The sequence below is a fragment of the Siphateles boraxobius genome, unplaced genomic scaffold, assembly GCF_051911475.1.
Source record: "Siphateles boraxobius isolate OS27281-9 unplaced genomic scaffold, OSU_SipBor_1 31, whole genome shotgun sequence".
NCBI classification, from domain to species: Eukaryota; Metazoa; Chordata; class Actinopteri; order Cypriniformes; family Leuciscidae; genus Siphateles; species Siphateles boraxobius.
This window is the reverse complement of record NW_027508931.1, coordinates 853,140-880,646: the sequence shown is the minus strand read 5'-3', so window position 1 is coordinate 880,646 and position 27,507 is coordinate 853,140. Positions and strand designations below refer to the sequence as shown.

The following is a 27,507-nucleotide window of genomic DNA, read 5'->3' as shown; positions in this document are numbered from 1 at the left end:
TACTCGTGCCCTACATTCCAAGTCTTCTCTGTTATGTTGGTGTATAACCAGGGCCTGGGGCAAAAATGCCACTGAAAGTGACAAAATGCCCATGTAGTGAATTCCTCTTTATTCTGTTATCTAACATGTAATATATTTCATTACATTTTATTTTAGTCCTATCTAGTGACTGGTTTAGTGCCTCTGCGGATCCTGTAGTGACATCAGAGGTCAAAGTTGGTGAATGTATTGCTAATATGAAGGGGAAAAAAGTATTTATTGGTAACACTTTACAATAAGGTTTCATTTATTAACATTAGTTAATGTATTAATAGGTAATGTATTTACTTACATGAACTTACCATGAGCAATATATTTGTTGCATATTATTAATCTTTGTTAATAAAAATCCAGTTCATTGTTTGTTCATGTTAGTTCACAGTGCATTAACTAATGTTTGATTTTAATAATGTATTAGTAAATGTCAACATTAAGACTGATAAATGCTGAAGAAGTATTGTTTATTCTTAGTTCATGTCATGTTAACTAAAGTAGAGATAACTAATGTAAATTTTACCCATTTATTTGATCAAAAATAAAGTAAAAGCAGTAATATTGTGAAATATTATTAAAATTTAAAATAACTGAATGTTATTTATTCCTCTGATGCAAAGCTGAATTTTCAGCATTATTACTCCAGTGTCACATGATCCTTCAGAAATCATTCTAATATGCTGATTTGATGCACAAGAAACATTTTATTATTATTATTATCAATATTTTTATTATTATTTGTGGAAACCGTGATTAAAAATTCATGATTCTTTGATAAATTGAAACTTGAAATTATAATTTTTTTAAATAGAAATCTTTTGTAACATTATAAATGTCTTTCCTGTCAATTTTGATTAACTTAATGCGTCCTTGCTGAATAAAAGTGTCAATTTCTTTCGTTCTTACTAATCCCAAACTTTTGAATAGTATATTTACAGTACTTTCATATTTGATGTTGATTTGATAGAGAAGAGACAATTTCTCATACTAAAAATGTATTCCAATTAATTGATTTAATTGTAGTATTTGCTGTGGCTAGAAGAAGAAAAACGCACTAAAAAAAGCAACTAAAAAGTGCACCTAAATATACGCTCAAGTGTGCAACTACTGTATATTTCTGATACTGTTTTTTTTTTGATCAAATTTGGAGCTTGGAAAACAGCAGGATGTTCTCTTTTTGTGTGCCGTAAATACATGCTTTTTCTTTACAATATAATCCTAAATATGATACTACAGACATACACAAAATAATCTGAATTCACATGCTTTTGTGTTGCTTCTCATTGAATAATAAAATGAAGTTTTCCCAATCAAACAAAAAGTACTTCCTATATTGACTTCCTCCTTGAGGTGATGAGGAAACACAGTTTCCCCTTCCAACCTTTGCTGTTTATGAGATAACATTGACATAGAAAGATCCTCTTCTCTTCTCATATGTTCTCCTGGACCATTCATGTGGTGATGCTTGCACTGCTAAATGCTGTGCTGAATGGAAAGAACGATAAACAGCGATTCCCAGGACCACCGCTGACTACAGAGCAACTATACGAACAGCTCGCATTCTCTCTATAATCCGCATGCCAACAGCTGGAAGGTCGAGCAAGCATTCTTTTTATTTTGCACCATCCCTCTCGAGCGCAGCACACACCCTTATGTCTGACACATTTCTGAGCTTTTACTCACTTTTTAACATAACGCATATTTCTGACTTTCTGTCAACAATTTTGGATAGTGTCTCACAAATGGCCCTATAAATAAACCGAACAACATGCGTGTCATCCAGGAAGTGGTCACTATCAGAACCCAGTCTAACATTAGCCACAACCAGTTTAGCAAGTATGTAGTTAAAATGGAAGCAATGTCATCTCTGTCATGGGATCACCCCAGTGTTTGTCTCGGTTCTTCACTACGGTATGATGGAGTGTGTGGAGAAAACTGGTAAATACATCTCAAACATGCCTTTGTGCTTTCATTTGCTCTTTGAGTGTCTTGGCATCATACCTGTACCGGCTACTGACCTGTCGGGAACAGTAAAGCAGATGTGCACTGATAAAACAAATGTAAATATTGGACTGGTCACCTCATGGCTGTAGTTTTGGCTCTTAAAAGGGCTAGTTCAGCAAAAATACTTCCTCATGTTTCTTTCCTCTGTGGAACACAACAGGGGAATTTTTGAAGAATACCCTGGACTCGCTTTTCAATATAAAATTGAATGGGAATGTCAAAAAGTTTCCAAAAAATGGTCTATAAGACTGACTTTTCTATATGCTAACTTTGATGGAGAAACTGACCAAAATTTAAGCCATTATTCTAAAAAGAAATTCTTAATATCTATCATAGTTCTCTGCCGTTGAGCTTGACTAACCATTCAAAATGTTGGGGTCGGAAATATCTTTTTATGTTTTTGGAAGTATGTTATCCTCATCCAGGCTGGATTAGTAAAAACAGTAACATTGTGCAAAGTTATTACAATTTTAAAATAACTTTTCTATTTGAATGTATTTTATAATGCGATTTATTCCTGTGAAGCTATATTTTCAGCATCATCACTCTAGTCTTTAGTGTCAAATGATGCTTTAGAAATTAGAGATTCTCCGATCCGGATTTTTGGAGCCTATACGACCATCGATTTCTTGTGATCATGATCAGCCGATGTTGACCCCGATCCCGATCATTCAAGCTTTATATTTGTGATAAGTCAGCTCTCTGTCTCAGTTAAACCCTTAAATCCTGAAGGCATTTTAATGATGTCATGTGGTATATAAGTTATGGCTTACTTTTAATAACTCTACATAAAAACAAGGTATGATCAAGTACTGTACATGGTCCGTTCTCATAGAAATCTTTCAAATTGTGAAGAAAAGAGATGTGTGCAATTTAAATTGAAACATTAAATTAAATTAAATTGTGACTAAAACTACATTTTCTTTCTGTTCCTTGCATAAAGCTATCCTATAGACTTCAAATATAGAATACAATTTGTACTAGTTGGACTTGTTTTATGGTCCTTTTAGGTGTTATTTTGACCAATGGCGGCTTGTCAGGAGAGGCACAGCCTACTCAAAATTCTGAGGTGAAAATGGGAGAAGGTGTTTTTATGATTATAATTCCAGTGTAACCACCGCGCTCTTCCCCGAATGTGCCGAATCTGTGAAACGCGAGTCTGAGAGGATAGAGAAGGCAAATGCATAGCCGGGGACTTGTGCCTCTGTTGGTAAATATTTTTTTGCCAATCACCATCGAGTATTTCGCTTTCAATGATTAGGAGTGTTAGAAAAGTAACATGGCAGAGGAGGCTAGCCTTCCTTGGTATATCAACAAATCATCGAAGAGACGTCAATTATTACATAATATTCGTTTGAACTGCTACCGCTGATGTACCAACTAAGTATGGAGAGTAGAGAAGGTATTGAATATTTGATCGCAAACAAATTTATCAAACTACCATTCGAACAACAGCTACAAATTAAAAATGAGGCAAGACCCCACATCTATAGGCTAAACTAAGATATAGGCTCCAGCAATCAGCTTCACCAACGGACATTTAAAGGACAGAAGGATGGATTTTTGCTTCAAGTGATAGGCTGGAAAAGAAGGCAAAAAATACATTTTCTGTCTAAAAGTGACAAAAAAAGCCATTTTAAAGTAGTTAAAAAAAAATCATTGGAAGGGGATCCAACCGCTAAACTTTTGTGTGCCTCCTCTATTTTAAAACCCACTAGCCGCCACTGATTTAGACCTATTTGAAGCTTGAAAGCTTAGGTCAATATGAACTGTCCTTGAACGGAAAGTGCTTCAACATTTCTCCCTTTGTTTTTCAAGGAAAAATAGTAACATACAGTTTTGGAACGACTTGAGGGTGCGAAAATAAATGACATAACTTTCATTTGGGTGAACTTCCTTCAAAATGTCCTTACAACAGGAAACAAAGACAGGAAACAAACAATGTGATACGTATGAAACAGTGTTAAAATACAAAACATGTTACAGTATCTTTCTTTCCACTGGATCTCTTTCTTTTTCTTTCCTGTCATCTGTTTTTCATGACTCTTTTTTGGAGCTGTTTCAAAGCAGCACAATGCAACTGAATTATTTTTGATGGCAACTGGTGAGATGATGTTTCCATATCATCCAAGATGTCAAAACAAAAACTGCATGGTACATCGACATGCCATCCAGATAACCCTGTGTACTATACATAGCAAAGTCATTAAGCATAAACAAGTGCAGGCATGAACACACACACACACACACACACACACACACACACACACACACACACACACACACCCTAGGGTGCAGAACAGCTGCTGAATCCTCAGATCATTGTGCACAGAATGGGCATGTGGGGAAATCTCCTTCCCATTCTTCCTGCTTAAAACAGCAATACAGCCAACGGGATTTACACCTGCATGCTGCATACGATTTTCCTCACTTATTAGCTGAGGACACACTGCCACACACTCGACTCATTCAACCAAGATGTTTAAGAAAAGGGAGATAGTACAGAAAGTTATTTTGCTTCACAGAGGTTTCTGCCGATAGACAGTGCCAGTTACTAATAAGACACAGAGGTTCTCTTGAATTCAATATAGTCACGCGCACACACACACACATACATCCCTCCTCTGTGCACTCTTGAGGTGTGACAGCCAACAAAAAACATCTCTAGGCTCTGGGGTCTCTCTTGAAGTGCCTGTCTTATTAGCCATGTGTTCTTAGCATGGAGAGAAAACCTAGAGAGCTTTGACAGTTAAAAACCCCAGTGTCTTTGTTACACTTCTGTTCCTCATCTTTTCTTTGAGATTTCTCTTTCTGTGTCAAGTCTGCCACTTCTATGAAAAAGAGTGTATACCGTCTTTACATTTACACTGTGGCAGGACATTTTATATATTCATTCATTTATTTAATATATACTGTATATATCGCAAGTTTCATGAAACAAGTAATTTTGAAACTCTGCACTCTTACAAACTTTTTTCCCCAAAGAGGCTAAAATAGTATATTTCTTTTTGTTTGTTTCCTGGGAAGTGACCCACAGCTTTGATGTTTCTATACCTTCTAAATTGTCCATATTGGATGAGCACAAAAAGGACCATTTCATCCCGAACAAATTTTATAGAACATGAAAAAAATACATACACATTTGCAAACCATCTCATCTCAAATAATAGATAAATACAACACAAATGTTTACTTTTAATTAAAAAGAATAAAATAAAAATGTTATAATCTAATTCACTAATTTTCTTGCTTTAAAAAAAGATTGTCTTGGGGATGTGTCTGTTTGTTCCATTTACCCATCGTACCCGTTTACACAATCACATGCTTCATCACTGTTGGCTTAAGGGTAAACACTTTCTTCACACTGCTCAATGAACCTTAATAAAGTATTAGAAAAAAAATTATATCAAGAGTGATGACATGACTATCAAACCATGACAGATTCATAGCAGGGGAGATATATCCTACTCTGAATTCAAAATGAAATAATTTATTGCAATAAAAAATTTTTATGTTTGTCCCTATTGGTCCCCCAAATGTTGCATGGCTGTGTGTAACTGGTCCCCATCTGCTCAGGGAACACCATTATCTGCCGGGTGAATGAGTGTATAACCACTCAGTGGGATGAGCTCATACTAAAAGCCAGATCAATCTCTGTCTCAGTCTAAAAGCCCCAATCAGAGATATGCGGATGGGGTCGAGATCTGATTAGGGACCGCTGATAATCCCACCAGCTCACGGGATACATCACGTCCTCGTGTCAATCAATCCATTCACGACCAGTGTGTTACATTTATGTTTAGCAGAAAACCTTAAAAACAGCTGTGTTTGTTCTCGGTTTCTGCGTGATTGTGTTACTGGGATTATTATAAACATTGACTAGACATGTAAACCCAAATGCAACTCAAACTCCAATATTTTAGTTAATTTGCTTGAAGGTCAAATAAAGCAATATATTAATTTTACCTTTTTTCACAAACATTTGTCAGATTGCCTTATATGTAGTTAGGCTAAAAAAGTAACTTTTTTCCCCCAGTACACTCACTGTAAAAAGTTTTTCAACCCTAGTTGGCGTATTTTCCCCCGTAAATTAAACAGGACATTTTCTACAGACCATAAAAGGGAATGTTTAGCAGCATGTCCAAGCTACTCTTTTCTGTACAGTGAAAATAAATGGTGATCAGGTCTGTCAAGCAACAAAAATTACAAAAAAAACCCCAATGAAATGACTTGTGAACTATATTCCAAGTGTTTTGATGCCTCTGATGAAAAATGACTCACTGAAAATGTAAACAAAATCCAATTTGGTCGCAAGAACCATTGATGTGAAACCTGGCATCTCGTGGAGCACTATGCTTTTTGTCAATTATGACATTCATTCAGGACATTCAAATTTTTGTTTGAACTATTCCTCACCATATTAATCCAACACAGCCATTTATATTCACAGATATCCATATTAAATGTTCAGCCGCACAGTTGCTCTCCAGATGGGCGGCGTTTTCTGTTCAAATGCGCAGGCATCATCACGCTGATGCATCTAAAAACACATTCCTAAAAACATGTCCCGCCAGTTTTTAGTTCCTTTTGTCTTGCTGACAATGTCGACCATCAGACGTCATATAACCTGCAGCAGGGGTGCCCGATCCTGTACCTGTCCAACACACCCGTTTGTAATTACCAACTGCTCCAGAAGATCTTGATTAGCGGTTTCAGGTGTGTTTGATCAGGGTTGGAGCTGACCTTTACAGGATTGGGAACCCCTGACCTACAATAATAAGCTAAAATACCTCAATAAATGCACTAGCACTACACAATAAAATTACATCCCATATTCTCTGGAATAACCTCACAGTTATAGGGGAAGTTCATGTGGAGCACCAGGCCATAAAATTAACTGGTGTTATCTAGTATTAGTGATCAGAGGGAAGTAAAGTACGCATTTGTCACCCAGATGCTTTTATCATGATCTGAAGAGAGTCAGAGCTATGATAAGTAGGTACATTAATAAAGACTAAGGTGGAAGGAGTGAAAGCGAGCTTAGTGATCTAAACAATAAGCACAGCAGTACATGAGAATTGTGGGTACTCTACAAATCTAGAATAGCAAGCCACATTAATGCTAGTGTAACCCTTCCGGTTCTACTCGCACTGCTCCGAGCGTCAGTCACTCTTGAGGGGAGTGAGGTTTACTCGCACCGCTCTTACTAGCAGGTCTCCGTTACACTCACCCGCCTAAACCTCACTACCATCCGGGTCACGGCACTAATGAAACCCCTCCGGTTCTACTCGCACCACTCAGGAGTGCATTTCCCCAAAAGCATTGTTGTCGTTCTGTAGTTATCAGCATAGTTCAACTAGTTTTTGAATAGTGCGCATGTGCTCTAGTACATAAGAACGAGCCTATGATTGAATCTGGAAATAGTCCTCAGATGCCATGTCTGTAATTTATAGCAAAACATCTAGCATTAATCTGATCTCAAACAGATTCATTAAAAGAAGTTATTACTACACCACGTGCACGACATCATTAACCAATGTGGTTGAATGACCAATTTACGACAATACGGTTTCGGGAAACAGTCCTGACTAGCTAGTTGATTTCTTCAATGATGCATGGTATTAAAGCAGCGAGTTAACTCGTTGTACGGGAAAGACCACAGCCTCTAGCGTCAGTTGCTAGTGCACCTCTTGAGGCCGGGGAAGTGAGGTTTACTCGAACGCCTATTTACGAGCTGGCCTCCGTTACACTAGAAGCAAACGTGATGCAAAACCCAGATTTTTCTACCATGGAGAAGATGAAGCTGTAATCACCCACTGACAGCCCCTCTAAAAACTGTTCCCGGCTGCCACAGCGATAAGCCCTCTCTGGAAATGTGGCTTTCCTCCCCCCTGCTTCAAATAGCGCTTGATTAAAAAGATCCGCACTGAAAGCCCGGCTACCAGAAATCTGCAGTAGGGTTCTTGAGTACTGGGAAGGGAGCTGGTACAAGGACAAGGGGGGCTAATCTAAAGCCGCCTTATTCTTTAAATAGAAAAATAGGCCTTTACTAATACTTTTAGCTGCAAACAGTGAGCATTTCATAACTAACTTGTCAGCAAGAACAAGCATAAGACAAGACTGAGGACAACAGGGAAAACACTTGTCTGCATAAACAAGGTGTGAACTGAGGGGCAGTGTACTTCAAATAACATAATTTCAACCTAAATGTGAAAATTCTGTCATTTTTTCTTACCGTCATGACCTCAATATACTCAAAATGAGAATTTAAGAATTTTATTCAATGGGAGTTCATACACAGCTTTTAAGCTCCAAAAATGACAAAGAAACCACCAAAATTACCACAAACTCAGTCCAAGACTTGTTCACTACTCTGCACATTTTCTGAACTAATATGATAAATGATAAATTTATATGATAAATTGTGAAAAAGATCAACATCAAGTTATGTACTGATAATGTTCTCTTTCAATGTTCAACAGAAAAAGCAACAGATCTTTTCTTCCATATTGTGATGTACATCTGTGTGAAATGGATTCTTGAAAAAGAAATAACTTTCTATTTATCAAATAATCCTGAAAAAAATGGTTTCCACCAGATCCGTCCTTTGGTCGGTGCAGCTGATGCGACCGCTGCAAATGAGACTAAACATATTACCGACCAACCACAAACTTTTAAACGTAATGCAAGGAATAGCTGTACAAGTAAAGTAAATTTCTAGAAAGTCATTTTGTTACAAGAGGTCTGTACTCCTCACGTTGTTATTCTGCAGAAGTGGCTGTTTTCATGGTTGATGCATGTGGTTTTAAACGTCAAATTAAACAATAATCCCTGTGCTTGCAATGAAAAGCCACAAATATTTTGTTGGTCATGTCAACTTAAGTCATTGGTTCTCATACTCAGATATAACCATGTACTATGTAACTATGTAATTATCAACAATTAATAGCAACAACTCCAACTCTGATTAATCATGCAAGGGTGTGTATGAAGAAGGTTTGTCATTTAAAATGGAATAAATATGGAGTTATCTCTATGTACACATAATGAGGTCTATTTGTTATGCAAATTATGATTACATAATACTGGATTATTATTGCGGTCTCTTTCCCTCACAAATCACATTCATAAGAGACTGCAGAAGTCAAAGTGAAACCACTGCAGGATGCAAGCACCTTATCTTTTATTTCCACATTTTCTCTCTTTTATGTCTTACCTCACAGTACAGATGATTTCACATTAACCACCTCAAACAAGAGGCAACCCTCTACACACACTATGCTGACTTCCAATCTGAAACAACTAGTCTGTCCTTAAATAACTCACACTGTCTACTAGTTCATCCCAAAAGACATTGCCCTCTGAAGTAATGCACTTTCCCTTGTGTTACATTTGATGTTCTCATTCACCCATTCATCAAAGTCCAACAAGTGCACTGTAAATGTATAGGCTATATATATATATATATATATATATATATATATATATATATATATATATATATATATATATATATATATATATATATATATATATATATATATATATATCCTATATAGCATATTGTTTATTGATACACTGAAAACAATTGGTGTAGAAACAAGTTTCACTCCGGAATTGCTAGTAAATTTAACAAATAATTGCATAGAATTAGCAAAGCAACATATTGAATTAAATGTGCAATTTTGGGTGTGTTCACATTTGGACACATCCAATTGTTCGATTAAAACGAACTCTGGTGGCATTGCGCTGTTTGTGCGGTTCATTTGAATAAGTGTGAATGCTGCCTAGTGCACACTAAACGTGGATACACTATACATCATTAAACACAAACACATAAACATACGGTGTGAACGCCAAGTGAACCATGACTAAATGCATTTTCTTTTTTGGTCCTGACCAAAAGAACCAACTACAAATGTGAACACACTCTTTTAAGTAGAAAGATTGAAAAAGTATTTTCTTGTAAAACATGCTTCAATACTCTTTTTTTTTTTACTTAAGACTTAAAATTTAACAGTGTTTGTTCACATTCAGGTATTCGAGTCCATAGGGGCAGCCAAAAAAATCTCTATATTCTGTCAGACAAACATCCACCGCTCCACAACAGAGCAGTGACATTTTATAGATAATTTCCACCAAACTTCCCCAAAAACGACATTATCCATATAGGCACACACTGAATCTGCACCCAAAGATTTCTAGAGCAGTGTTATTTTAGTATTATTACTTATAGTATTTTTTAATATTTTGAATGATCTTATATTTTAAGTTTATTTAAATTTTAATTAAAGGGTTCACCCAAAAGATGAAAATTCTGTCATCATTTACTCACCCTAAAGTTGTTCCAAAAATGTATGAATTTCTTTCTCCTGCTGAACACAAAAGAAGATATTTTGAAGAATATGTTGATGTCTTCCATAGTTTTTTTTCCATACTATGGAAGTCAGTGGAGCACATCAACTGTTTGGTTACCCATATTCCTCCAAATATCTTCTTTTGTATTCAGCAGAAGAAAGAAATTCAGATTTAGAACAGCTTGAGGGCGAGTAAATGATGACAGAATTTCCATTTCAGGGTGAACTATCCCTTTAAAGTTTTAGAAATTCTGTTATGTGCTCTTGTCATGCTTTACAGTTTTTGTTTTTTAATATTTCTATTTAGATTTAATTTGTTTTAATTTATTAAACTGTTTAGAAGTGACAGTAAAGACATTTATAATGTTACAAAACATATATTTCAAATAAATGCTGTTTTTTTGTTTTATTTGTTTTTTTACATTCTATTCATCAAAGAATCCTGAAAAGAATTTCCACAAAGTAGTTGATAACAAAAAGAAATGTTTCTTGAGCTCCAAAGAAGCATATTAGAATGATTTCTGAAGGATCATGTGACACTGAAAATGATGCAGAAAATTCTGATTTGCCATCACAGGAATAAATCATTTAAAATATATTTGTAATTAAACATTTTAGTTAACAAACAAGAGTATCCATCTGGCCCTATATCATCCATAGCTGTAAGGGCTAGTTGAAACTTGATGTTCAAATAATATAATTTTCACATAACTAACATGCAATTTTAGATTCATTAATCTGATTTAATCCCTTTTCTAAATAAAATTGTTATTTATTGAGTCTTTTAAAACTAGGAACAATAGAGTTCAGTTTCTTTCACAGTGGATTAGAAAGGGTTGCGTAAACGAACAGAACAATGAAATAAAGAAAAGAACATTTTGAAATCGAGAAAAACATTCCTAATAGCATTAGAGAAACATTTCCTCATTGCTGCGGTTCAAATGTAATAAAACGCATTGAGGCATTAAGAGTGATGAAGAAACGGGAGGGAGAGCGAGAGGGTTGTGAAGATGACAGAAAGACAAGACAAGGAGGGAGGGAGAGAGACATAGAGAGCGAGAGAGAGAGAGAGAGAGAGAGAGAGAGAGAGAGAGAGAGAGAGAGGGAGAGAGACATAGAGAGCGAGAGAGAGAGAGAGAGAGAGAGAGAGAGGGAGAGAGAGACATAGAGAGCGAGAGAGAGAGAGAGAGAGAGAGAGAGAGAGATATGAGGGTGTGGGCTCATCACTCCTCCGCACCGCTATCAGACTCAGCACCTCGGGCTGGCGCAGTGCCATCAAGGCCATAAAACTGAGATGGGCCCCGACTGGCACCATCTAACGCTGACGCCCACCCATCATAACATCTCATCATATCCCATAACTGTCCTCATCCTTATGCACAACATTACACTGCTGGAATTACTTTTTATTCCCTCCGGAGTATGTCCAAATATGTCGTTATCCAAATATGACAGCAAACAACGATATATAATTTAATGCCTAACTCTCTCATACACACAAACAACAACATGCATCAGCTATGCTGCATACATATTCCCTTTCCACGTGTGCAAAAAATGCATTTCATCATTAGAAACCCTTTAGCAACACCAAAATGGAATAAAAAATAAAAATTAATCAAAAACATTCCCCGTTTCCTGGTTTGATCCTGTAAGATGAAAGTTAAAGGTGAAGTTTGTGATTTCTGCACCTCTAGAAAATCGCAAACATTCTTCTTTTTGATTGGCCAAACGATTTGACACACTTTGCCTTGAAGCTCCAAAACAATATCAACTAATGAATGACCTCTTTGCATATGAGGATAGGCAAATGTACCTACAGTTTAGCGACTCACCTCTTTTTTGAATGATAATTCGAAGCAGCGGATTTGCCGAGGACAGTGCTTTGTGGAAGTTGTCATCATTGTTAATTGGAAGAAGATCTCCGTGGATGTCGGCATATCCCAACAGCACGTCCACTCCGGGGATTCTGTGAATGGTCTGAAGCAGTTGGTAGAATTCCTGGAAGCCCCCAGCTCCCTTCTTCTTCAGGGCAAACCTTCGGTACTCCGCCTCAAACTGCAGGACAACCACAAACATGTTAAATCAAATCAATAAACACAAAATAGGCTCTTGATGCACAGCGCTTAGCTTGGTAGATTAATTATGACAGATCACGACCCTGTAAGAAATGTTAGAACTTTTATTATATGACCATTGACCCTTCGCTAAGACCCGCCCCCTTTAGTTACTGTTGCTACGTCCGACAAGCCACTCTCACGCCACACCATGTTCTCACGCAGTGAAAAATACATCGCGGAGCAAAGCGGAAACTGACAAAGCGCTGACAGACAAGACAGAAGGTTTATATGAAATATACTTATACTTTTTATATGAAACAAGGTCTCAACTTTCAAATTTGGTCATTTTTTAAGAAATTTAAACAATAAATACCGTTTTGTGGGTCTTTAATGTGTCGTGACAGATGGCTGTAGCGCCTCAGTTAAGCGCATCAGTTAAACTGATGCTAGTTAATTTAGCATCAAATAAAAATGAATGAACATCAGAAGGAATGTTGTTTAAACTGTGGAAAGACATCAGTACACACCGTTTTCCAAGTTCAAATCCACCAACGTTAATCTATTAAAGGGTAACTAAACCCCTGGTCATACCCTGACTCCACCCACTGGCAATATTTGAAAAATGCTAGAAAAGTGGGCAGAGCCCAGCGGAGGGGGGCCGTGCACCTGAGACCCGAGTCTCTCTGTAGGCAAGGCAGTGGTGAGCTGGTGCCTGCTTACGTGACGCAGTACCACAACATCCAATAGGAAAATTCAACTGCAGTACCCACCATTCAACCTGAAGGCAGCAGCACTCAGACGTTTTTACACCATATATTGTAGAATTAAAACAGTTTATACCCCAATGTCAAAAAATTTATCCGAAACAATGAACAGCATTAATAAAGCCCCAGTCTTACAGATCATGAACTAAAAAAAGTTGTTTTAGGGTTTAGTTAGCCTACCCTTTAACTCTCTTGACTGCTTTGTCGGACAAAACTGGCGGATTCGGCGGATTATGATTGGTCAGATCGCCTGTCAATCAAACTCCCTGCGGTGAATTTCAATTTCTGGAAAGATTGTCCCATTGAAACTGAGGCTACGTTTAGTGATTTACATGACAACGATGTAATAAAAACAGAAATGTTTTCCTTTGCGTTTTTTACAAACAGACAACAACGTTGACAAAAAGATTCCTCTCCATATGGATCCGCAAAAACTATTAAAAACACTGTATCATTATGCATGTCAGTAGGTAGCTTTAATTTGTAAAGAAAAACTACGCGCCTAAAGACTGAACACGTAATATGCATGTGCATGGCATCACCATTTTCACATTTTTTTATGAGACTATAAGGGTATAAGGCTTCACATTTTCAATAGTTTGCGTTTTCAGGCCCCCAAAGCGCTGTGGTCATGTAAATGAAAGGCCAAAACGATGCATAAAAAGTCATGTAAACGGCCCCTTGGACAGTGACTAGGGCATGTAGACACATTCATTGGCAGTTCTTTATACCAATTTTACTTGCTCTTGCAGCTGCAGAGCTGTTTGATGTGCACTTGCAGCTCTGAGGAAGCCATTAAGGTAAAAAAAGCAATGAGGAACAAAGGGAGGGTCAATCTAATCAAGTGCTACAGATAAAGATGAGAACAATGGCATGAAAAAGCTGAGCTTCTCCAGGCCACACAAACACAGACACACGGATGGGGAATTCATCTCAAGAGCTCAGCTGAACATATTGGACAAAATCTGTCAGATTGCTCAGTTTATGAGGAGGAACTGCATCTGGGCCAAAGATTTTCTCCTGTATGCATGAAGAATAACTTGCATATGGAGATGGAGAATGCTAGTCCAAAACACGTACAGGAAGATCATATTGTGGATCATTTGAATAAAGTCATTCAGTAGGTCACATGGGGTCATTTTAAGGTGCCATGTTCCCATTCACAAAAATAAAACCAAAGGGTTTTTCCTGTGGTCGATAATAAGAATGAAGGAAATTGGCACGGGGACTGAAGCTTTCTTCTTTCTTTTTTTATGCCGTTGTGTTGAAGTTGTTATATTACTACTTTTATAGTCCAATCGATTATTTTTTTTTCTTCGTTGAATATCCTGTTTCTTTCAGAAATGTCAGATTACAGACGTAAAATAAATCCTCCCAATTGTCAATAAAATTATTTTAACTTTTCCTCACACGCACTGCGTAACATATTTGAACATATTCATCATCCCACTTGAAAACATTTACATCATCACCTCCCCCCTTTATAACAAGCATCAACACCTTTGAAATAATTGCATTTGTACTAAAATTACATTCGAGCTATTATTCTATAATAATCTTATTTTTGCAACAAATTGAGTTCACAAAAAAATATTCATTTGAGCTGTTATGTGGGATCACCACCACAGTAACCATAGCAATACAGATAAAAAGGTCATACCTGTCATACTTTACCAATAAAAATTGCCTCTTGGAAAAAAGACATCACTATAAATTTGCTCAACACAAACCTTAAACTACATGTTCACTAAAAAATGCCTTTGCAATGAGTAAGCGATAGATAATATGAGACAGGATCCCATTAAGAGCTGGAAAAGTAGAAAAGAAAACAGTTCCTACCAATTTCCTCTCAGGAAGAAAAGAGTGTCACCGAACACATTATACTGCCTGTTATGAAAACCAAAACCTCATGCAGGAAGATTTGAGTTATTAAATTACCTAGTTAAGGCAAAAATAATAATAAAAAAGACACTTTCACATCCAGGCCTAGAACTTCACTGGAATCCTACTAGATGGCCCTCCTGTGTTTACTATTCTCATCTTTCAAATCACACACATCTATGGACTGCCCGCCTAACATTTCTCAAGGAAGTATAGATAATAAAACATATCCTACTCCGTTTGGCAGATTGTGGTTAAGGTTTTTCAATAAGTATACTGGGCACACTGACAACAAACAACTCCAATACACCAGAGGCCAACAATAAGTGGTCTGTGTCTTAGTAATAATAAGATGCTATGATGAGGAAAGTATTAAAAACATTAAATATTTTAAATATCAATACAAAAGTAGATTTTTTTCCATGTTGCCTGATGATATTCATTTTGTGCACCGTAATGTACTAAAATTGTTTCCTCCCATAAATGAGACGTGTTTAAACATCTGTATGGCCTGAAATCAACAGACATGTTTATCACAATGACATTTTAATTGAGAGAAAAGTTATACTATTAAACAACAGCTGGTCTTCTAAAACAACAGTTCTCAACCAGGGAACAAGGCCCACTAGGGGGCCTCAGCAAACTTCCAAAGGGGCCACAAGATTACTTAAAATAAGCCAAACCAACTAAAAACTCTTTGCACGAACACTTGATATGCACATCATAATTGTTCACATTTATCTGTAAACCTCATTCCCCTGGCCTCAAGAGGCCTCCCCCGCCGAACACCCCGGTTTGAATCCCTCTCTGGTAGGTTGAGTAGGACCGGTTACATTTGGTGCCGTGACCCGGATGGGAGGTTTAGGAGGTTGGGTGTAACGGAAGTAGGACCTGGTTTGAATCCCGCTCGGAACAGGTTGAGTAGGTCCAGATACATGTTAAGAGTTGTTTTTTTATCTAGGTTTTTTTACATCCAACTGAGTTGACCAATTAAAATTGTCAACCAACTATTTAGCACTGTTCACGGATGTAGCAGTTGAGCTGGAGCTAACAGAGACCCGATTTCGAGGGAAGACCTGATTTGTCGACACATCTGCAGATTACAGAACGCTTTGACAGGAATCGTTCCGTATCACTTATAGACATCGATCCAGTCCGGCTTTTAGTTTGTGTTTTCTTGGCTGGCGACAAGTTTTAGCTTCTTTTGGAACTATTTTCACCACCAGATAAGAAATATACAAACTAACCAGTTAATATTTGTCTGAAACGTGAGATATTTAAATTTTTATAGAGCAATATCACTCGCAATAGTGCTGTAGCACTCAACATCAGCAAGATTATGATCACCTGTGGCCTCGTGCCAGCTGAATTGAATTCCAAACAGCTGCACTTTTGCTCGTGTTTTATTTCTTATTAATACCTGCTTATTTTAATTGATGAAAACAGGCGAATTTATTTTAGGTGAAGACCCTGAACCAGCGTCTTATCGAATTTATGTTGTAAACAGCTCAATTAATGCCTCTCACATGCATCATTACGATCTGATTCTTCTTGGACTGCGGGATTCGGATCTTCGCTATTGGTATACGTAACATGCATAATCGATCAACAGGGCCCAGTCGCCTCATTGCGCACGTCTGTCTATTGGTATAGAGTCCTTCACACTGCACCAGAACCGCATATCACATCACACGAACCTAACAGAGACCTGCTGTCATAATGATCCCAGCCAAACGCGCTCGTCTCGCGCCTCGTAGTCTGACACATAAAGCACCATCAGCGTTTCTTTCTATGGATGGATTAGTACACAAACCCCTACATTGGTGATGCGCCGGATTGAAAGCCTTCCAATTACGGGCACGCTCCCGTGGAGGGCTGCGTAAACAGCAGTGTTTACATTATGCACGCTGTCAAATGCAACATTTATGGGATTCACTTACTTTGCTCTTCACCTCCACCACACTCTCCTCGTTTTTCAACGGCGTCCTTTGATGCCGTGACATGTTTGCGGTACGTATATTCCCACGGGCAGTATCGCACTGTAGTGCCCCGAGATACAGGAGTCAGCAGCCAGAAAGAGATCGTGTGCGCAGCATGAGTGACCTGACAGTCGCGATCGGCAATACTGCTTCACAGGCACGGGCTGAATGATTTGTTAGAGCGGTTCGCCCGGCGGTGGGCGGGGCCTGCGTCTTTCAATAACACTGACGTCAGGTGGACCGCCGCTAGAAGGCGTGGTCGTGCGTAATGTCACATGTAGCCTAATGTTCCTTTTACCCCCTCAGGGTTCGATATAAAAAAATCCTCATGACTCGTTAAAAGATATTAATAAACAACATCAAATGACGTCATGACCCAATAAGAGAAGGTTCAGCAAAATTTCTATTCAATGGAAGAGGAGACTCCAGATTGTGTGGTTACTTGCATCATAAGTAACCACACAAGTGAATGATTTTACAGAACAGATATAATTAGTACATTTCCATTTATGTTTCTGAGAAGAAGAGCACACCTTACGGTTAGAAAATACGAGAAATGAGAAAACTAACTTAGACTGGGGCTATAGTTGTCACATTTTGTACGGCAGTGAATATTTCTCAGGGTAGGTTTTTTGAAAGTCAATTTCTATATTGGCACATAAAATAAATATGAAACATATAAAAAAATATTAAAAACCGCCGCTTTAAAGTGCCTGCCTGTTCTCTCAAGTGAATGATTTTACAGAACAGATATAATAAGTACATTTCCATTTATGTTTCTGAGAAGAAGAGCACACCTTACGGTTAGAAAATACGAGAAATGAGAAAACTAACATAGTAGAGAAACTACTAACACAAAGCTGTTTGTGTTTAAAAACTGAACTTTTTTTCCTCGTTTCCCCTTTAGTCTATTTGAGCCGCTGGTCTTAATTAAACCTTGCCTTTCTTGTCTTTCCCTTGTTGTGTGTCCAGTTTCTGCTCTGCACACAGTCTTCACGGGCCTCTGTCCAGCTCGGATGATGATGGAAAGCAGAAGAATGCCGGAATGTGGAGGGAGATGATAATCCTGCTGCTCATCGCAACGGTCAGTACTTTGATCTACTTTGCATTTGGTCTAGACCCAACAATTTCCTGGAATATAGCATAGAAATGAAGTTTGAATACATGTGTATTAGTGAATCAGCTGACCCATAAGGTATTTGGAAACGGGGGGTGCTTTGGACAGTCTAGTTTGGTTCTTGCAAACTCTTCTAAGTTTGATTATATTTGGGGAAATGAAATGCCTGGAGCATTTTCAAAATATCTTGACCTGATCAAGATGGCAATGTTCTCTCCTCTGGTTCACCCATGGACTCATACTTAAAGTATTTAACCTGTCAAACCAGATGTTTGTTAGATAAGCACCTGCTGAGGCTTGAGGTCATTTCACCTGAGAAGCAGAAACTTGAGAAGAAGTTTAGAATAAGTCATGTTTTCTAAAAGACTCACTGTAATCTTATAACACTACAGGAAAACACGAATTTCGCATCGCAGGAGGACAGAGATGGAAGTGATAAGAGCTTCAAAATACAGAGAGTCAGGTGGTAAACCTTGGGTTTACTGTTTCAACAGGTGAAAAGGTCCGTTATATTCACTCACAGAATATTAGTTTTTAAAACAGGGTATTTTTAAGTTTGTAGTTGCTTAGGTGTTGGAGGCTTAAGAATGTGAGCTATTCAAGAGAGGTCTGGTTTGTACAAGCTGATAAGATATGTAATACTCCCACACCTCTGCTGTTCATCAGTTCTCAGGGGGAAAAGGGATGAAACTGCTCTTGAATTATGAAAAATTGTTGTCATTATGACCTGTTTACCTTGGGGGTGGGGGAGGGGGGTATTGAACAAAAATTATGTGGCTGATGATAGACAAATTTTTTGTAATCTGTCAGTAAATGGCTCACAGTTTACTTCTTGATCGCCAATGAAGCAGGGACTGTCTGGACTTAACCGGATATAACCAGTCGGTTTAGATAAGTGACTTTATGATAATATGAAAAAGCAGCCTCCTAACACAATATTTCTTACTTGCCCTCTCACATTAAATTAAATAGATGTCTCATACCTCAGTCATGTCAGCAGAATGTCAAACATGCTGATCATACCTGTCTGGAATCATAAGTTTTTTTTTTGTTCTCTGACCACACACTGAGTTATTCAACTCAGGTGGTTACATCCCTATTGTACCATATTGGTCTACTTGAGAGTGTATTGAAACAATGATCATTTAAATTACAGAGCACAAGTGATGGTGATCCAAATATGTGAAACCAAATCAAATTACTATTTTAAATGAAACAGTCAATGCATGACTGTTTTCAACGCTGACAATAATCCCATTTTAAAATATATTTAATTAAAAATAGATATCTATATTTCACAATTACAGCATTTTTGATCAAATAAATGTAATATTGGTGTGCATAATAGACTTAGATTGTAGATGGTGTGACTAAGTTCGCTGGTCAGAACAAAAGCAACTAACACCTAGTGACTTGTACGAAACAGCGCTCTAGCTTGTGACTAAAATGGTTGCAAATGCGACTAAATTACAATTTAAAATGTAATCGGGACAACTTAGTGTGCATCTCTATGTGTTTTTGTTGAATATCATCTTCTGAGGTGGTGTAGAGTTTGTGCCAGTTTTTTTCCGCGTGCAGATAATTAAAATAATTTACAGATAGAAATCATTTCAAAAGCAAATGTGAGGTTCAACTGTAATGTTGAATTAGTTGTCAGAGAAACTTAAAGGGATAGTTCACCCAAAAATGAAAATTGTCACCACTTACTCACCCTTTAAGTTGTTCCAAACCTGTCCCATAATTTACTCACCCTGAAGCCATCCTATGGTGTATATTACTTTTTTCTTTCAGCTAAACAAAATCGGACTTATATTATAAAATATCCTGGCTCTTCCAAGCTTTATTATAGGAGTGAATGGTACCACATATTTTGAAGCCCAAAAAAGCACATCCATCCATCATAAAAGTGGGTTAATAAATGCCTTCTAAAGGTAAGCAATACGTTTTTATAAGAAATAAATAAAAATATTTATTATCTTTATAAACTATATTCACGGCTTCCTGTGACGGCCGGAAGCCGAATGGTACCTTAACTCTGATTGTGTTTGGCTGACAGAAGAAAGTCATCGGCTTATACAACTATGGCTTGAGGGTGAGTATATTATTGGATAAATGTCATATTGGGTTGAACAAACTCTTTCTTGATTTCTGTTTTAGATTCTGTAGTTTGTCAACTAAAACTTTTATTTGTCTCCTAAATGTTTAATTTTAGATATTTTTCTAGTCTGAAGCATGTATATATATACATATACAATTTGTTGTTTGCTCAGTTTAGACTCCTAGTACAGCAATGAGAACATTACGTCTTCTGTGGCGCTCCACACATGGAAATGACGTAGTAAGTATAGACCAGCTTTCATTAATGTTTGATGAAGAACGAGGCTGGTGATGTTTTCAGTACAGAGACACTCAGTCCTGCTAAAGCCATTCATGCACCAAAAATCCGCTCGGACGCACAGGTTGTGGAGGAAGAGACGTGGAATGTTTGCGTGTTTTTTCGAGGTGTGTGCGCATTTATGTGTGAGGAATGCTGCCAGACTAGCTGGTACACTCCGCTTTGAGGACTCTGCATTCCCCTGGCTCTCCCACATCCCTCAGCAGGTTACCAGACGCCAGCCGCCAACCTCTCAGCTGCCTACCCAGCATTCCACAGGCTTTAGCTTAAACAAGAAAAAAAAAGAATTCCCGGCATGGTTCAATTGGCCTCTAGCTTGAAGGTATTGCCCTCTGTGATGTCACACAACTAATAAGAAAAGGCCAAGGAACAGGGAAGCACTTGATCGCTGACTAGTAGTGACATGGCAAACATGCGGATTTGTTGTGGGAAATTTAAGGATGCCCACCTGTGCATGGCCTGAACACTTTCCATTTCTCTCTACAGCTGTTTTTAATTATTTTCTTGGCTTTCTGGTCAATAAGCCCTTGCCACCTTCTCAGACTGGCATCGTTTTAGTCAGTATGATGGAGATACATGACTATTGGCCACCGGCCTCCAATCTGAAATCTGAGAGCTCAAGCTGGAATGTGAGACGTCACCTGGTCGCCATGGTTACGTGTCTCTATCAGCTGCTCTTTGTCCTAGTTTGAGAGGAAAGGCTGTTTTGTGTTTTTCTCTGTTGTGAGTGCTTGTGAACAGGTATGAGATAGTCTGAGAGTCAGTCATAGTCTGTTTTATGTCTCTTTTGTGTTTGAGTCTGATAAAAGATGATTCGTGTGTTGATTCACAGATGACTCAACTCCAGATTATTTTCCAAAGATAATTGTTCAATAATTGTCCTTTTTTGATAAGTAATTCTGTTCTGCCACCTTGTGGCCATAATGTCTAATGTTATTCACTTCTGCAATATACAGTACTGTCAGCATCCTGTGATTTTAATGTCTTCCTGTCAGAAAAAAAAACATAATAATATAGTCAGTTCTTTAAATCTACTTTAACTTTTTGCAAACGTTTTAAACCTTTTTTCATCAAATGCCACAAACATTTGTATGTTTTTTTCTTGTTTTAAACAAACCTCCAAAAACAATTAAATTCTACCATTGTTAAAAATGCTTTCTCTCATTAAAAGATATATTCTTTGCAAACACATAATATAATCCTACACAATTTTGCCTCTCAAGTAAATGTATCTTGTTTTAAGGATGAAACACAGTTCGAGTTGGTTCACCAGTGGCTTGAATCACCCTCATCTCCAAATCCAAATCTTTGAAGTTAAACAGAGAAGAAAAACATTAAAAATGTTTTTCTGCATGACTTTTCCCATAAAGGTTGGTTCTGGTTTAGTTTGACTAGTTTTCTTTAGTACATTCATGACATGCATTATGATGTATATCAACATCTTATCTTCCTGGCATCTATATCATATTTCATTCATAACAAGTCACTGTGACACTGAAACTAGTTCTGCTTCTGCAGCTCTGCTGTAAATAAATGGTGTATTGTGACACAAGATACACGTGCAAATCATGTACAGTTTATGCAGACATGCATAAATCTCCTAAAATGCTTCTGATTCAGCAACTAGCCCAGAGGCACCAGCATATGATCACAGTTTTACAAGCAAAGTTGATTATTCATATAAAAGCTGATACGCACCTCACATTTTATAATGAGCAGTTAATTATGCGTCCTATATCATTTGGTGTTGTTACCAATATAATTGCATATAAAACAATGTTCTGTCTAATTTATCGAAGGCACTGATTGTCTGACTAATATTATAAAGTCTTTAAAGCTGGTGAAAGTCAAGCTGAGAAACGAAGGCCTGAATCTGATCATCAACAATACTGGTTTGAGAATCCAGGATCCATAAACAGGAAAAGGATGGTGGAAGTGAACCGAAACTAATGTTGCAGGATCCCTCAATGGTGAGCATACCTTAAGATAACTATGTAGTGTTTAGTTGCATAGTTATGTTGTTAACAATATGTGTTAGTATTCATATTGTTTACATATTCAGTCAATATATAAACATTCGTAAAAAACAAGATATCTTCGCTTATAAAGTAAAATTGTGTAAGACAGAAAAAGTTTTTGAAAGAAGTCATTCAGTGTTATTCTCAACAAGGCTCTATTTATTTTTATAGAAATACAGTAAAAACAGTTATATTCTAAAACATTATTACAATTGTAACTGTTTTCTGTTTTAATCATTTTTAAAATGTAATTTATTCTTGTGATGACAAAGCTGAATTTTCAGCATCATTACTCCAGTCTTCAGTGTCACATGACCCTTCAGAAATCATTCTAATAAGCTGATTTGGTGCTCAAGAAACATTCATTATTAAATTTAAATATAAACAAATTTTCCAACATTTTTTCAATGTAATGTGACATTGCTGAATAAAATCTTCTTACTAATGGGGTAATTCTTACCCCATTAGTAATTTGCTTAAATTGTTTTAAGCATAAAGCACACTATTTTGTTAAATTCATGCTTATACTTAAAACAAGATATATATATATATATATAAAAAAATATATATTTTTATTATTATTATTGTTTTTTTGTTTGTTTAGATATTTTGAAGTGCTTACTCAACAGTGATTACTCAACTCATTTCTTGTGTGGTGCACGCTAGCAGTTTAACATGAATTTCCACATCAGGTCCACATATGTTTGTGGTTAGTTCTAACAACTTCCTTCTGAAAATGAAACTGTGTGTGTTGGAATCATCAGCGTCCAATGAAAAATGAAATTTTCTTGAATTCATTCATTCTTATGAAAGAACACAGTCCGCAATATATATATATATATATATATATATATATATATATATATATATATATATATATATAGAAAAACTTCTGTCTTACTCTAATCATCCAGTGATTTGGACATTATATCAGACAATCATTAAATAACAATATGGCATCCAAGCATCTAAAACTATAGATGGATCTAAGACAAAGTATTTTGTTATTGGCCATAAATTACAGTCAAACTTAAACGAGAGAAGATCAGATAGTCAAGACAGTTCCTTCCTTTGCATTCAAATGAATGTATGGTAACAGAATGACAGTGAGACACTGAAGACATCTGAAATGTTACCCTTTTATCTTAGTTCTATACGGCATGTCTCATTTGCAAGATTTTTGCATAAAACACATGCTAAATAAATAAATGTAAATGTTTTCTCTCTGTCCAGGAAGAACAAGGCTTTGAAGCCTGGGAGGGACTTAGAAGCGTAAGCAGTGACACGTAGTTAACATTCATTACTTCATAACACTGATGACTCCCACATTTCCAATACGTACATACTAACAAACAGGTACATGCCTTCCAGTGTTGACAGAGTATAGGTCACAGATCAGCCTCTGACTGATAATGGCATCTAGAATGTGTGACAGTGTTCTGGTGACCGGATCAAACCGTGGAATTGGACTGGAGTTGGTTCGCCACTTGGTTGATTCACCCTCATCTCCACTTCAGATCTTTGCTGGTTGTAGAGACCCGAATGGACCAAGAGCACAGGTAAGAAGCCATGAGAACTCTGTAAAGAAAGGGTCAATTGGTTTACATGTGTACGTTCATTAAGTAAATGAATGTTAATTTGTAAATATACTATTGTTCATTGTTAATTCATGTTTGTTTATAATATATAAACTGATTTTAGCTATACTCATTTATAAAGTTTATTTATTCACCTTTATTATACTTGATTATATTATATAATGTACTTAATTCATATCATTTTAATTATATATAACTTAAAATGTTAAAAGATTAATTTAGATTAATTAATGTACAGTTCATAATGATGCCAAATGCTTATGTCAACCAATTGTAAAGTGTTGCTGAAACCGTAGAAAATTAGATGATTTTTTCTAATGCCATTATTTTCTGATGCCATTTTCCATGTTTTCGATATGTATATATATATATATATATATATATATATATATATATATATATATATATATATATATATATATATATATATATATATATATCGAAAACTTGGACCCAATGACATTTGTACCATATGTTGAACTTTGTATCATCTATTCAAGTTTTTCAAAGATTATATGAGTCATTGTGGCACTGAAACGAGTTGGGCAACTCTGCTGTTCCTGTACTGTACTGGATACATAGGCTGAATTGTGACATGTAATGGCGATTTGTCATTTTATGAAGATGTATTTTCCTAGAAGTTCCTGAGAAGCAGGTGCGTCTGCTTGTATTTCAGGAACTCCAGGAACTAGCTCAGAAGCACCAGGATGTGATCACAGTGGTCCAACTGGGTAAGAGATTCATAGTAAAATAATGGACATTGCTGCAATATCCATGGTTGATTCATGATTCTCTTCATTAGGACAGTCATTGTCTCATATTAAGCTAATATAATATTGTTCTACCTCATTTTCCAAAAGACACTGATAGTCTGGCTAGTATCGCAGACGCCTCAAAACTGGTGGAAGCCAAACTTAATGGCCGAGGCCTGAATCTGATCATCAACAATGCCGGAGTGAACACCCCAGGAACTCTAGCAGAGACAGGAAAACGGGAGATGGTGGACGTGTTCACGACTAATGTTGTAGGACCCATGCTCATCGCAAAAGTGTGTGAACCTTCAACACTGCAACAAATAATTTTTGTTTTCACATCACAAATATCTAAAAATGCATATAATATATTTACTTAATATAAAATGTTTTAAGATCAACTGAGTTTGTTCAAAACAAGAAAAAATATCTGCCTGTGTAAGAAAATCTTGTTGTCTGATTGAACTAAGTTTATTTTTCTTACCCCACTGACTTTTTTCTTGCTTTGAGCATAAACTTGAGCATAAATAATTTTTCAGAGAACTAGACTTGAAGTCATTTTGCTTCTCAAATAAATGAATCTTGATTTCAAGTGTCCCTATTGTGCTATTTAAAGGTTCCTAATTTTGTTTTGGAGGTCTCCTACAATAGCTTTACATGCATCCAAGGTAAAAAAACAAACAAAAAAAAAACACTTTAATTTAGCACATTACCTAATTTCTCAAAGAGTCTGAAAACGGTCGTTCAAAGATTCAGTTTCTCTAAACCAGTAAAAAACAACATCTTGACATGTGGACAACACAAACCAAACTCTTCAGGCTTCAGCTACAACTACAGTGTTTGAGGGAGTGTTAGACGTTAGACCAATGGCTGGCATTATGTACATTTGTTGCAATATTTACGTCGGTATGTTATAGGAAGTGAGACTGGAATTGCTGACGATTCGTTTCGGCAGTTCAGAATCGATTCCTTCTTTTAGGAAACAATAACTTTATTTGTTGTGTACTTTGATATTTTAAACTTTGCAGACCTTTTACGTTCACAAACTGCTAAATGACACACTACATGAAATATAAAATTCAAAAAAGCATAATAGGGCCACTTTAGATTTTGATATTTTTACTGGAAAACAAGGCAAAATACTGAACAAGAAAGTTTTGCCGTGAAAACTTTGTATAATTATGATGTAACACTTTCCTTTTACAGTAATTGACTTTAATTCATTTTCAGAATTTCCATCCGCTGCTGTGCAAGGCTGCAGCTCAGTTTCCTCATCAGACAAGAATGTCTTGCAGTAGATCGGCTGTCGTAAATGTCTCCACACTGCTGTCATCCATCACCAGATGCCCTGACAATTTCTGCATCTCTCCAATGTACCCTTATCGAGTCAGCAAGGCACGGTGCTTCTCTAAGGCTTTTACTGTAATCTATAGTATACAAAACATGAACGTTTTACCACAGACTTAATTTTACTCCTAAATCACTATAAAAACTACAACGTCATTTGAGTGTTTCTTTACTTTAGGCTGCACTGAACATGTTAACTTGCTGCTTGGCGGAGGATTTTAAAAAAGATGGCATTATAGTTATGTCTCTCCATCCAGGATGGGTCCAGACAGAAATGGGAGGCCCACAGGTAATTCAAAGTGCTTTTCCCAAATGTGTTTTTATATTCATCTCAGTGCTCTGCTTTCTTTTGCATCCTTACGTTTGTGATTATTCTCATGGCGCCCTCAGGCTCCCCTGACGACAGCAGAGAGTGTCAGCGGTATGATGAAAGTCATCACAAGCCTCACCGAGAAAGACAGTGGAACTCTTTTAGATTGGGAGGGCAAAAACATCCCCTGGTGATTTCACAACTCATCTTGCGTATCGTTTGCACATCTTAAGTTTGACATGTACTTCCACATCTTTGTCTGTCTGCGGTTTGTCTGGGAACTACTTTTTTTCTGCTGAGAAAAGACATGAGTTGTTTCTCACATTACATAGGCTACTATAGACTTCACTTGCACTTATATAGTTTCTATTTGTTTATACTACAAAATGTAATAGAACAGTATGTTTGTAGTAGCCTACTACGATGAAAAACATGAGGAGGATGTCAAATAAAAACCTTCATGAAAACAGGTTTCCTATGCCTTGGAAATTTTTCCCCTAACTGATATTTGTAATAGAGAGTTTCCAAATGCAGTATCAGCTATTGTAATAAGATTAGCGGGGAGATAGGAGAATGAGTAAGTAAATATAAGAAGGTGAGGAACCAGTAAAAGCAGAGCCAAAAGTGACAAAGCCAACCACAACATGCCCTTCTTCAACTGAGATTTCCAGCAAGGACAATGAAGTTATGTATCATGGGCTGTAAGAGCCACTCCATGGCATGGTCAGATAATTAGTGAATATTTGGTTAGCATTAAAGTCAATCATCCAAAAATGCATGGCTACAGGGCGCCCTCTAGTGTTAAATAAGTATATCGTGCTTACTTTTCAACCTTTTGAACCCAAGTCTCACCTTTGTCCAAGGCCCTTCTTTTTAAGATGATATACTTTGG

The 27,507-nt window shown here is 36.9% G+C and overlaps 2 protein-coding genes across 7 annotated transcripts in view; one reads left to right on the top strand and one right to left on the bottom strand.

Moving 5' to 3' along the window:
- The window catches only part of pard6a (par-6 family cell polarity regulator alpha), a 29,266-nt gene extending 12,005 nt beyond the window's left edge, over positions 1–17,261 (bottom strand). The window contains exons 1-2 of one of the 2 annotated variants that reach the window (XR_013212194.1): positions 17,040–17,235; positions 12,230–12,452 (exon numbers count right to left, since the gene is read on the bottom strand). Coding sequence is in view for 1 of the 2 variants with exons in the window: in XM_077248823.1 (XP_077104938.1) it covers positions 12,230–12,452; positions 17,040–17,102 (286 nt within the window). In the remaining variant the exon portion in view is untranslated. Of the gene's footprint in view, positions 1–12,229; positions 12,453–17,039 lie in introns of both variants that reach the window. The other variant, XM_077248823.1, reaches the window with a different exon arrangement.
- Positions 17,262–18,042: 781 nt separating this feature from the next.
- On the top strand, positions 18,043–27,082 carry LOC143759167 (C-signal-like). 5 transcript variants are annotated; one of them, XM_077248783.1, is made up of 10 exons: positions 18,043–18,162; positions 18,588–18,627; positions 22,428–22,560; positions 23,842–23,880; positions 23,980–24,167; positions 24,883–24,937; positions 25,067–25,254; positions 26,189–26,344; positions 26,484–26,594; positions 26,696–27,082. In XM_077248783.1, the coding sequence occupies exons 5-10, from the start codon at positions 24,021–24,023 to the stop codon at positions 26,807–26,809; spliced, it is 771 nt and encodes a 256-aa protein (XP_077104898.1). In that variant the 5' UTR covers positions 18,043–18,162; positions 18,588–18,627; positions 22,428–22,560; positions 23,842–23,880; positions 23,980–24,020; the 3' UTR covers positions 26,810–27,082. The 5 variants fall into 5 exon arrangements, with proteins under 5 accessions (XP_077104898.1, XP_077104897.1, XP_077104893.1 ...); XM_077248782.1 differs by having other exon boundaries at positions 26,189–26,353; XM_077248778.1 differs by having other exon boundaries at positions 26,189–26,380.
- Positions 27,083–27,507: the final 425 nt, after the last annotated feature.

What these genes read in the sequence shown, in the direction of transcription:
- LOC143759167 (XM_077248779.1), top strand. Translation starts at nt 24,021, where the DNA reads ATGGCATCTAGAATGTGTGACAGTGTTCTGGTGACCGGATCAAACCGT. An exon ending in CGAATGGACCAAGAGCACAG is followed by an intron (nt 24,168 to 24,882) that starts GTAAGAAGCCAT and finishes CTTGTATTTCAG; the next exon opens with GAACTCCAGGAACTAGCTCA. An exon ending in GCTTCTCTAAGGCTTTTACT is followed by an intron (nt 26,381 to 26,483) that starts GTAATCTATAGT and finishes TCTTTACTTTAG; the next exon opens with GCTGCACTGAACATGTTAAC.